This window comes from Silene latifolia, chromosome 2 (assembly GCF_048544455.1).
Source record: "Silene latifolia isolate original U9 population chromosome 2, ASM4854445v1, whole genome shotgun sequence".
Lineage (NCBI taxonomy): Eukaryota > Viridiplantae > Streptophyta > Magnoliopsida > Caryophyllales > Caryophyllaceae > Silene > Silene latifolia.
The window spans coordinates 195,147,057-195,160,292 of NC_133527.1; the positions used below are offsets into that span (position 1 = coordinate 195,147,057).

The following is a 13,236-nucleotide window of genomic DNA, read 5'->3' on the forward strand; positions in this document are numbered from 1 at the left end:
GACGGCACGTATCCGTCACTTTGGAGTGACGGATACCATTTTCCCTCACAAATGACCCAAATAGAGGAGAGAGGGAAGCACATGGGGGTACCCCCACCTTGTCCCCCTATCCGTTTTGTGAGTGACATTATCGTCACTTGCTCCGACCCGTCTTCAGCAAGACTAATTGAAACTGAAAAGCTAACTGAAACCTGAAAAGGTAACTGATAAGGTAGCTGAAAATTAGGAGCCGATAAGGTAATTAATTATATAAAAATGTGTTTGGCAAATTAGCTGAAAAGATAGCTGATTTTGGTAAATGACGTAAAAGGATATGAAAATTATTTAATACTAGGTTTGGTGCCCGGCTTCGCCCGGGCTACCTCTATTTACCGTTAAATTTTATTTTCAATGAAATAAACTATGTTGGAGTTGTCTAACTCACACATTTACTATTTGTAATATATTTTTCTACGGCATATCTTGTAATTATGATGAAATGTAAAATTTATTTTCAAATTATGAGACACATTCACTACCCCGCTATTAATATTATTACTTTCACGACATTCTTTCTTAATATCATTAGGTTCACTACTCCCGTGGTTACTATTGTTTCTTTTATTAATTCCTCTATTTTTTTCAGTTAAATTCATTATTCCCGTTAATTTTATCCGGCCTATATTTAAATAAATAAAATATTTCTTGAGTCGATTGGTTATTTAATTGTTCATACTTTTTCTCATTGTTACCACTGTTACTTTCACTACATCCGTAGTTACTTTCACTATTCCCACTATCATTATTATAACTGTCACTACTCCCACATTAATACCGTTAATTTTATTAATCTAGTTGTTGCTACTATTACTTTTACTACATTTAATTTAAGGTATATTCTATGATGATACTAATTAATTCCATAAGTGGGACATGTTAATTTTAAGGAAAATCACTATATTCTTGTGTTTTCTAAATTTAATTACTTTAATTTAATGTAATTTCCATAAATATTTTTCATCAAGGACTCTTTATATTATACTATTAACCAAAACTATATAATATTTACATTGAGGTCCCTTTATCAGGTCCATCACACGGTGCTATCGATTTAAAACTATATAGTATAATTAATTTATATAAATTTCTTTAATTACATTGAAGTCCCTTGGTTTCTGGATTTAATATATAGTATTGATTATAGAATAAAGGGGTAAAAAATGGAAAATAAGTCATTTCAGGTACCTGATTTTTCAAATGCTACTCGAGGTAGCATTACATTTCAAATACCTTATTTGACCAAATAAGCTACTTGGCAAACACTTGCAAAAAAATCAGGTAGCTGAAATTTTGGTCAAATAAGCTAATTTGGTCAAATAAGCTACCTAAAGGTGTTGTTTGGCCTTGATTATGTAAAATAACTTTTTCTTTTTAAAATGAGTTTATTCACAAGTTACTTTTCCGAAAAATTTCGGTTGTTTGGCCAAACTTTTGTAAAATCGTGTTTTTAATAAATATTTATGTTTGGCCTAACTACTTTTTTGGGATTTTTAGGCACTAGAGTGAAAAGTAGAAGTAGAAGTAACAATTTTCTACTTCTATTTTTAGGGGTTAGTTATTAACTTTTGCCTTTTTAAAAACACTTTTAATCCTCTCTAATTTATAGTGTTTGGCCTAATTTCTACTTTTTCAATTGCAAAAGCACTCTTAAAGCTAGGTCAAACACCACCAAAGTGTTGTGCCAAACGGAGCCATAGTACGAGTCAAGTTATTCTCAAATAATAGTATCAATAAAAGATTTAATAGTTTATAGGTTACCTTTATTTATATTTTAATTTAAATATTATAGTTTAGTGTTAGTAAAAAATATATAATTTGTGAATTTAGCTATTCTTTTAGCGGACAGGAGATTGGGACTTTTACCTCTGATGATCATCTCTGGAAGTTGGGGGGCACTTTACCGACCAATTTGTAACCTTTACAAAATTGCATTGGGCAATCTGGTCAATTGGAATTCATACTTCGTGTTTATGCAAAATGAGGTACTCAAAAATCGAAATGCCAAAAAAAAAAAATCGAAATGCCTCTGAATCAACTCAGTCTTTACGATTCAAATTTATATAGAGTAATTTTTATCATGCTTAATCTATCAAAAACTAAGATTATACTCTATCAATTTCTTAAAACAATCGAAATCGTGTTATATTTTGAGAAAATATTGGTCAATATCAACCATTTTTTAAAGCTGAACAGGTACAAATGTACAACGTAAATGTGAGGAACAGATTACATAATTGCAAAGCAAAAGTACTGAATTATGAACACGACACAAAATCCGAAAGCTGCATATAAGAGTAACTGAACTCTTTTGTCGCTACAAGAAATATAACGAAGTTGTGAGAACGAAATGAACTGTTTAAACAAACTATGGAGTATCAAACATCACACCAAACCGATTTAACGTTGCTTTACAACAACTTACCAAGCATTATTTACTTCCTTACTAAAAATATAACCGTATCAAACTCCAGAACTGACATTTACAGCAGATATTTCATTGTAGCATAAGACCGAAGCCAGAGAGACCCTCTATCTCTCCATTGTATTTCCCTGAAGAAGGCCGTCCCTGATTTGAGAAGCAACGTCTTTAACGGCCCCAGGACCATGAGGAATGAACACGGTTGAAGACTTGGATGATGCACCGATCTCCCTCATCGTGTCAAAGTATTGAGTTACTAGAACCATGTCCATCACGTCTTTGGCAGTTGTCCCCGGGACATTCTCAGAGAAGTTCAGAACACTGTCCCTCAACCCATCAACAATTGCCTGACGTTGTCGTGCAATACCCATCCCTGAAAGATATTTGGACTCGGCCTCTCCCTCAGCTCTCTTGATTTGCAGAATTTTTTCGGCTTCAGCCTTCTCATTTGCGGCCACTCTCATTCTAGCAGCTATTAAGAGATTTGAAAACCAGTGATCAGTTTCTTTATATCTTCAATAGATTCTCAAGAAGAAAGGTTCACACAAATGTTTTTTGTGAGACCGCTCGATTTACTTACTAACTACTCATTAAAAGCATTTAGTCCAACATTTTCAATCTATCGAATTTCAATATGTGAGACAGTGTAACGTGAGACTTTCTATATTAAGCTGAATCAAAAATTCAAAATATGCAGAATACCAAGTTCCAAATGCATAAGAGATGTCGATTAGCGAGAGAGTCGAGAGGCGGATATCAATCGACGCAGGTATAACAGTAAGAATGTAAGATAACCAATCTTACACGGAGATAATTAGAAGTACCAACAAGAAAATCGTAACAAGAGTTAAAAGGTTAGGCTCGCAATTAAAGACTCAAGGTCTATTACCTGCATTAATCTCATTCATAGCTCTCTTGACATTCACATCAGGTTCAATGTCCACAATAAGAGTTTGAACAATCTGATACCCATAAGCTGACATGGCCTGTATAGTCGGAGCAAAATAATAGATTAGACTATTAGAGTAATATTCCGTATAAATCATTAATATATCTGTGAAACGGTGTATGCAAATGAGGATTACCTTTTCAAGCTCTTCTTCAACAGCCTTTGCAATGTCATTCTTCTGCTCAAAAGCATTATCAAGTAGCAATTTGGGGACACTAGCACGGATAACTGTGATGACAGAGTTGGAGAGGCATATAAGTAAACCACGATATGGAAAATTAATAATTGCAAGGTTTTAAAACATTCTTATCATTCACAGCAGCAAACGGTGACAATATCATTACTATAATGCCTTATAGGCTAGCAAGGCTACCACCTACAAAGTGGTTGGGGGTTCGATACTTGGATGTACGCATCCTTAATTCCTTACCCCTATGTTGAATTTCGAGAGGCTATTTACAGATGACACATAATAAAAATTGCACCTAACCGACTGCTACTTCTAAACGGCCCACAGTGCAAATTACTTTCACAGTCCCCCCAGAAAAAGAAAACAAATTCTGATGTAGCCTTTAGGCCTTTATATACTACTGAACAGAGTGCTAATAGCATCACCAATTAGATATGAGATACACTTCTGATATGTTAATGACAGTTGAGTACTTGACACTCCCTTAGTCCCCCGTATGCATACATCTCCATGCCTCAGATTATCTAAATGTTAAAGTACTTACCATCGAAGACATAAGCTTGAATCTGTTCCCTAGTGTTGCTGAGTTTATAAAATGCATCTCCTGCATTTTCTGCCAATGCTCGATATTGCACAGATGCAACCACAGTGACAAACACATTATCCTGAACAAAAAAACAGCATATTTCAGGTCACCCTTGAGTAAATAATATCAAGTCAACAGCAGTTTAAGAGAAATCAAAGCCTAAAAATTGCTTCCAGGACTAGTAAATATCAAATGACGACAACAACAAAGCCCTAGTCCCAACATGATTTGGGGTCGGTTATCTAGCATTCAGATGACAGCAAAAAAAAATTCAGAAAAGTTAAAACTGCCTATCTATATGACAAAAGGCCTAAATTATGCATCTGGATGGTGGTCCATGGAATATACAGTTCTTGGAACCTTCACCATAATGTTAGTAAGACCAAATGGGTAAACATGGATGGAAGGTTAACGTTTTAAGCTTCCATCAACCTGTCTCATATATGCTACATATCTGTTGCAATTTCAAGCACATGCCTTTATTGATCTATAGAGATACAAACTACAAATATGAGAGAGGATATTACTCAAAATGAACTACAGGCCTATGTTACTCCTACTGTTCTGATTCCCTCAAGTACATTGGTATGACACTTGACACTCGGACATTGGTATGACACCTAGACACGTCACTTTAAACCAAAATATGCATAATTTTCAGAAAAATAGCCATGCCGGACACTAGGAAATGCACCCGTGTTTGATACTTGTAAACAAGAATGAGTAACATAGCTAGAGGTTAAAGAAACCAATACAGTTATGGATGTGATTCATCAGTCACCACCCTTTGTATCACGATACACAATAGGCCGTCGAACAAAAAATGTCCAAAAATAAGAGATCATCAAAGTAGTTTGAATTTTAGAGTCAATGATGATGCAAAATAAAACACGCATAAGAATGAAGGAAACCTTTGTTTTGGTTTCACAGCGAACATCAAGTTGCTGCACACGCAAGGTGAGATGACCAGCTAACTGACTCCCAAGGCACCAGGGAAGACAGTGACATCCTGGCTCAAGAACGCTGTCAAACTTTCCAAATGTTTCTCGGATAGCTACAGTGGACTGGTCCACTTGAACACATCCCAAAACTTGTCCCATGATTCAGTGCTGTTCATTATAATTAGCAGAAGGTTCAACAATTGTTATGTAGAAATGGATAGAAATGGAAAGCAAGCTTTATACACTGAGTTGAACGAAACCTCACATACTTCACATAGCACAAACAACAACGAGAAAATTCTAGGTGCTTTTTAAATCAAGGTAAATACCCACAGAAATTTGTCTCTCTTAGAAGACAACCATATAGTTGAAATACATTTTCACATCAGAACTATTGCGTTTCGCACTTTATTCAAACACCTTATACGACTTTCATGGATTCATTGACTACTTATTAGTCTAACTGCCACATAAATCAGTCATAAATCAGAATACCCAATTGTTACTTCTTGACCCCAATGATCTGCCTACTCAAAGATTTAGAAGCCAGCTATCCATACACCAAAACCATTTCGGGGGAAAGACAACCAAGATTTCAGGGGAAAATGATCAACATAGACATGAAACCATGATGGTTCTAGGATATACCCATAACAAAGTTATAACATCATTAAACATAAGCGAGATTAGAGGATAAAACATACCAAATTCGACAACTACGCTAACAAACAATCGATAAACGATTTCAGAAATCAAAATTCACTCGCACCCTAATCTCAATCAAACCGAAAAATACGATATATCAACTAAGATTACTCCAATATATAGGCACAACACATTGTAAATATAGTCAATGTTTTAGTGTGAAATCAAATTTTGTGGAAAAGTATATAATATCATCCCAAATCACAAGAAGCATCACAATCATCACATACAAATACAAATTCACAACAACAAAAAAATACCCAAATAAAAAAGAAGCAATCCAACAGATTGAGAATATTCAAACATAAATCAAGTGGACTAACAATAAATACCCAAATCAAAAAGCAGCAATCCAACAATTTGAGAATATTCAAACATAAATCAAGTGGACAAACCCTAAATCTTGAGGTAAGAAAAGTAAAATTAAACACAGAAATTGATGTCAACACGTCTTATAACAAAAAAGTATCTATTGAATTACAATTACAGCTGTATATTAAGTAATAGTCAATTATAACAACCGTAAAATAACAAAAATGGTCCTAAGAATAACGACATTAATGTAATTAAAGATAAGAAATTTCTTAAATTAAGTTTAATGGGTATTTAATTATGAAATTATTGACAGAGAAAAGGGTTGAATTTGACCTAATTGATGATGATGATTGAAACCTGGGAGTGGAGAAGATGACAAGAAAGGGGAAAGTTGAGTGTTGGAGTTTGTTACGAGTTTTTACGAGGTTTTAACTGAGGTAGCCTTAGAATTTTCTAACCGCGAAGAATCAGCGTTATCTGAATCTCGGAGTTTCGTTTGAGACCGGAAAACGGGTTGGGTGTAGAGTAGACTTGGTAAAACGGGTCAACGGGTTGGGTTCGGCGGTTGGGCCAATTCGGGTCGGATCAGTTCGGATTTCTCATTGGTTTTGGGTTAATTCGGGTTTGACGGGTCATTTTGGTTTTCGGATCTGTTTCGGGTTTGTTGGTCGGGTCAGTTTCGGGTCAAACGGGTTGGGTTGTTTCGGGTCGGTACATTTTAGAGTCAATGATAATTAGACCTGGCAAACAGATCGGGTCGTGTCAACTTTAAACGGGTCATCACTACCCCAACCCTAACCCGACCCAATTACATAAACGGGTCATTCATCTCAACCCTAACCCAACCCATTTAATTTTTCTATAACCCAACCCGACTTGTTTAACCCATTTATCTTGTAACAGGTCATTTGTAACCCATTTAACCCGTTTAACGGTTTAACCTAATTAACTAACTAATAAGCTAAGTTTTATAGCCCAATTATCCCAAAAATAATGAATGAGAATGCTTATTTTTAAGGTGTTTTGTTGGATTATTGATTCAACATAGATATATTATGACACTTTAAAATAAATGGGTTATTCGTGTCGGGACGTGTCAAAAGAGCTCAACCCTAACCCGACCCTTTAAGTTTCGTGTCGTGTCCGTGTCAACCCAATTACTTAAATGGGTCAGAACCACTCGATTCTAACCCGCTAACTTCGTGTCGGGTTCGTGTCGTGTTTTCGGGCCGTGTCAATAATTGCCACCTCTAAATTGATAATAGAGAATTAGCCATTTCAAGTCTTTTCGGTTCAAATAAAGTTATATTATATCGGGTCATTTTCATGTTTGATGGTTTCGGATAGGGTCATTTTCGGGTCCGGTCAGTACGGGTCAAGAAAGCTCGGGTCATGTTCCTGTCGGGTTGGGTCAATTCAGATTTTCGAGTCATATTCGGGTGATGTAGTTCGGGCCAGTCTTTTCGGGTCGGGTGGCTTTTACCAGGTCTGGTGTAGAGGAGTGAATAGGTTATTTGATTTGGATAAGGGCTAGTTTGGGTTGAGCTAGGGAGAGGTCCGACATGTATTTAATTCCCCTATACAATTCAACTCATTTTGAGCAATTCATTTTCCTTTATATGAATGGTCTATTTTTATGAGATTTTGTAAAAAATCTTGATTTAAATAGGTTTTATAAAAAACATAAAACATAAAAGAAAACTGAAAAGTTCTTTTGATCCTTGGTATGGGATCAAGACCGTCCATCAAACTAACGACATTTACTATTTTTTCGTAATATTTTTTTTGAAGGCACTATTTATTCATAATATTATATATTTACTACCAATCTTGTCAACAGCGTACAATTGACCTTTTAAGGTATACAATATCGTCAATCTCGTAATAACTGGTGTCTGAAACTCCATTGACGACTATCTTCTGTCCACAAAGCTAGCTTTCCCGTTTTATCAAACAATACCAACAACATTGCCAAATCGGAAAGTGGAACAACTTTACGCACACACGGCATGGTCGCTGTTAAACAACCACCCTCCTTAAACGGATCGTTTTCGATGTCAAAAGACATGATATATAGGGTATGAAGCTTTGTACAAATAAGAATATACATCCAGTTGTACCATAAGCATTGTACAATCAATGTATAAGAATCCGAGCTTATATGTATTTTTTATGAGTTAATTCAAAGTTCATGCTTTTAATGCTAAAATACTTTTTAATAAAACTCATATTTTTTAACATAAAGCTCGAATACTTTATTACAAAGCTCATATTTTTTAACATAAAGCTCGAATACTTAATAAAGCCGAGTTTGGATACGACTTGAGGCCCGCGAGATGATAAAATAGTACGAACTCTGCCTCAAGACAGAGTAATATGTGAGATCCGGGCACAAACATGGATTGGTGTTAAATACACGGCAGGTGCAAATAAAAGGGAGTTTTTTACACGGCTTTTTCGAATTAACAAGAGACTCAGCACGGCGCCAGGATACGCAGATCAAAGCAGCTCAAATCAAAATAAAATACAACTTTACAATTCCTATGCCTAAACAAATTAGGAAAATTGTTGGAGGCGGTCTTTAATTTCGGAACGACGCGTAAACACTTAGATCAATTGGTAAGAGTTAATCTAGCTTATAGTTTATACTCCTAAGTCCTATATATATAGGAGCAAATACTATTGAGATTCTCCTAATTTGGAACTAATTATTATGCTAGAAATTAGGAAACCAATAACTAACACAACTTGGTTTCTTTTACACTGTCAAGTGTCAACTAATCAAAGTCAAATAAGATGAAAACAAATTAAATATGCTATTCCGTAGTACTTTAAAACACGTCAATATTTCCCGGGTACTCGTGAATCAATTAGAGTGGATTTACTGATGTGATACAATCAGTCTCAAATCTGAGTCGACCCAAGTAACAGAAATTAGCTTTACCTAAAGAACATCCAAGGCGACACGAGTAACACAAACAAATCAATTGACAAAGAGGCCGTATTGTTTGACGATGACACTGTTCTAGTAAAGAACATCCAAGGCGACACGAGTAACGTCAATCTTGTTATTCTATAGGCACAATACTTTTGTCTTATTTAAAATATTTGAGCCATTTTAACCTTAAAATGAACATATTCGTCAAAATAGAGACTAGTTGACCCGAGTATCACCGAGGACAAAAATACCTGGTCCTAACACATATACCCAAGCCTCTGACAAACTTCCACCAGCTGATATGATGAAAAGCCTTACTTAAGAATAGTGGCGAGTCCAGGATTTTAATTTCGGTGTAGCAAAATATATATTCAAGGTAAAATGTATAGATATAAATAATTAGTGTGAAAGTAGTAAATTTTGGTGTAGCAAATCACAAAATTTTAACCGAATTTTTCGCCTTTGGTGAAACGGCTGCATTACCGAAGGCCTTAGTGGCCTCGCCCCTGCTTAAGAACCCTTAACCATTTGATGCCCAACGCCCCTATTTACCGAGCACATATCAATAAAGTGTCTCTTGATAAACTTATTAAAATATCAATTAAAAATTAATTCAAAAATGGTACGAGAAGTAATAATTAACTACTACCAATATTGTTTGCACTAGGCTCATTAGATCAATAATGACTATTTCCGTCTCTAACAAATGACTGGGACGAGGGAGTGATTACATAATGTTTTTAATTTTTATAGATAAAAACTGAAATGAAGTTGTACGATTACCTACTTACCTTTCCGGCCCTTCTTTCCTTTGCTTTTTCGCGATTTTCTGGTTTTGCTCGAATATAGCATAGGGCGAATCCAATTTGGAGGACGACCAAAATCAACCTTGATATCGGAATGCTCGTTCTCCTGTTTCCGACAGACGTTACCTTCGACTTTATAGATAATAGGAGCCTTACCGAAATCCGGGACATTATGAAAATCTTTACACATAAAGCAAATGAAACTCCCTTCACTCCATCCTAGTTCTTTGGCAGTAACAGAAAAAGTAGCATACTTGGTTACGAAAAACAGTTTGTTCCCTAAATTTTCGACTCTTACCCACACACGGTTTTGCTTGTCGAACATCAAAACTCCGACATCCTTTGGCTCGCCAATTATTTCAGGACGACTGAAATCGATCCACTGAGGTAACCCAGGACGTCTATTTTTTATCCAGGAATCCCAGGATTGCCTTCTAATTAAACGCGTAGAATCAGCACCCACAAAACCTCTATATACTAAATACAAGAACCCATCCGAGCACACTGGATACATGACTTTAACATCATATTCGATTTCCTTGGGAGGAGACGCGACTTCAACAAGATCGAGTGTAGTCGGATTAATCATCACAAGCCTACCAATTGTGTCGATTGCATACAATTCACCTCCAAGATTTATAATATCATCAAACTCGTAATTAGCGGTGTCTATATAACTCCACTGACTCTTTACGGACGATATAATAGCTAGTTTTCCTTTTTCATCAAACAATACTAAGAACTGTTTTCCCAAATCGGACATTGGAATAACTTTACGAACAACAGAATTAGGATTAGGATAATGTAGAATATGGAGCTTAGCCACACCCAAGATCTTATCTACGTCGAGAAGATTAAAATTATACTCCAAACCCGGAGGTATGATTTGATGATCGGAAGACGATGGTGGACGAAGTAACCATTTATTCGTTCCAATCTCTTCCGCACGAATCAGCCAAACCCGAGTTTGGGTCCGATTTAAGGCAGGGGAGATTAAAAAATAGAACAAATTTGGCCTCAATTCAGAATTACTATACTTGCGGAGTCGACACACACAGTTAGTGATGTCATTATATGCAGGGCAGGTGCAAATAAAAGGGAGTTTAATAATGGAAGGCTCCTTGGAATTAAGAAAAGACCCGGCACGTCGCCAGGCTACGCAAACCGAAGCAGCCCGACGTAGATCGGCAAGGTATTCGTCTAGATGTTCGAAGATAGATACTATAATGTCACAAGGCAGTTCAGCCCAATCATAAGTACCACCCCTACAGCCGTGCCTCGTACAACTCAAAGCCATGTGGAATACTGAATGAAACCACGGCTTCCTCTACAGTTGGTTGTATAACTTTACAAAACCTAGACAAAACCTTTTGAAGGAGATCTTTAACTTTGGACCCGTTCATGGGCTTTACTTTTTAATGAGATTTGTCTATAACTAGTTTTAAACCCGTGCAGAAAATGCACGGCTCGTAATTAATAACATGCGTTATCAATTTATCATTGTATATAAGAGCATTTAAATGAGTGATTATCCTTGACTTTGTTTATTGACATCGCAAAACAAACAGCAATGAAAATATATTCAAGCAAAATATAAAATTTTTTTTTGCCAACGGTAAAGATAAAAGCAAAATATAAGTATATGTTTATAAAATGAATTTTAAATTCATGATCAATTAAATTGATTAAAAGTATCTAGTGAATATAACATGATTTTAATACATTTAAACTGATATAAAGAACAAAGAAATATCTTATATGGAGGGCCGATGAGAGTGAAAATAACTATATATTATCTCGACATGTTAAAATAAATGTACATCTATAAATTATACTCCTACAATATTTAGACCAACAATCCTAACGTGCCTAAATTGTAATTGGGCCGACATTCTCAGTTCTTTAAATGCACATACGACTAAAATATGAGTCCAAAACTATTATTCCCTCCGGCCGGATCATTTGTTATCTGTTTTTATTTTAAGTATATTATTCATTCGTTATCTATTTCCATATCAGGTAAATAACTTTTCACAAAATGACAAATATACCCTTTACACAAATTATAGAATAATATGACATCATACTGTAAACGGTCTATTTTTATTAGAAAACTTTTTATTTAATGCTAATAAATAATTTGTATTTTTAGACAATAAAACCGTCTTATCGGGCAAAACCGCTTCACAAAAACTACCATATCCCGTATTATTCACTACTATCGCACGCCATATTATTCACTACTACGTACTCCGTAAGTCCGTATTACCTACCTATAAATTCTGATTTTGACATATAAATAGATAAACCCACCAAAACTTAAAAGCTAAACAAATTATACATAACCAAAAATATGTTTTAAGTAATTAACCCTACCCAGACACCTCCTCACTCATTTTACACCTCGTCCCATTTCATGTGGCTCTCTAACCCTATCTTAAAGTTACGCGGCACTCTTCATCAGTCACCTCTTATATTTTTAAGCTCCTTTAAACCAATCTTTGTTCATCATCATCTTTCTCCTTTTCGTGATCCTACTCATTCTCAAATATCACTGTAGACATAAAAATATGTCTCGTGTATTAAAAATAGGTCAAAGTCAAAATGTTGACTCATGTGAAAGAATATCGTCTGAGAAATGGGTTGGTGGATTTTGCCCGAACAAATATGACGGTATTTAGCCCATCTTGCCAGAATATAAAACCGGTCCACTCAGAAAATGGGTTGGGTCGTGTTTCTAATGCGGAGTATGAGACGTTCACAAAAAAAAAAAATACGGAGTATGAGACGTAAATGTTAGGGCCAAAAAATAATGGTGCGAAGTCCAAATTGGACTCGAAAAGCTTGACGAGCCCACAAAATAGAAGTGAGAAGTCCAGAAATTTCTCAAAGAAATTTAAACCGAAGACCATATGCATAGTCCACGCATGCATGTCATTATATGATGCTTTGAGTTTGGAATAATATCCAAACGTGCATGTATCACGATAGGAATTAGGATACTCCGTAAATATTTGCTTTTCAAAAGAAAAAACAAGAGATTTGGTCAATAACAGCAAATATTATGGTTTCCGTGAAATATGGGGAAGCACCATGAGACTAGGATCTAAGTCAGCGAAAAAAAGAGAAGTGGTGGCAATCAGTTGCATGTTGGCTACGGTAAAACAAAATGTCTTATAAATTGAGAGTAATCACTCTCATTTAGAACGAATCTCCACAATCACCACATTTCACAAAATACATTCCAAATAAAACCTTCCTACAAAACTCTCTTTACTAAAAAATCTCTTCTTAGAGAAAGTAAGAGAAAAGAAAATTCATTTTACCTCTCTACAAAATCCTCTTCCA

At 35.4% G+C, this 13,236-nt stretch overlaps 2 protein-coding genes across 5 annotated transcripts; both read right to left on the reverse strand.

The window, feature by feature from the left end:
* Window positions 1-2,297: 2,297 nt before the first annotated feature.
* On the reverse strand, window positions 2,298-6,649 carry LOC141644187 (hypersensitive-induced response protein 2). 4 transcript variants are annotated; one of them, XM_074453657.1, is made up of 6 exons: window positions 6,478-6,649; window positions 5,095-5,292; window positions 4,142-4,262; window positions 3,544-3,635; window positions 3,348-3,444; window positions 2,298-2,930 (listed from the first exon to the last, which is right to left on the reverse strand). In XM_074453657.1, the coding sequence occupies exons 2-6, from the start codon at window positions 5,281-5,283 to the stop codon at window positions 2,569-2,571; spliced, it is 861 nt and encodes a 286-aa protein (XP_074309758.1). In that variant the 5' UTR covers window positions 5,284-5,292; window positions 6,478-6,649; the 3' UTR covers window positions 2,298-2,568. The 4 variants fall into 4 exon arrangements, with proteins under 4 accessions (XP_074309758.1, XP_074309760.1, XP_074309761.1 ...); XM_074453659.1 differs by lacking the exon at window positions 6,478-6,649 and adding an exon at window positions 6,225-6,358; XM_074453660.1 differs by lacking the exon at window positions 6,478-6,649 and adding an exon at window positions 6,162-6,249.
* A 3,216-nt stretch (window positions 6,650-9,865) lies between these two features.
* On the reverse strand, window positions 9,866-11,185 carry LOC141641903 (F-box protein At2g26160-like). Its single transcript, XM_074450547.1, has one exon. It carries the CDS (start codon window positions 11,183-11,185, stop codon window positions 9,866-9,868), a length of 1,320 nt encoding a protein of 439 aa, XP_074306648.1.
* Window positions 11,186-13,236: the final 2,051 nt, after the last annotated feature.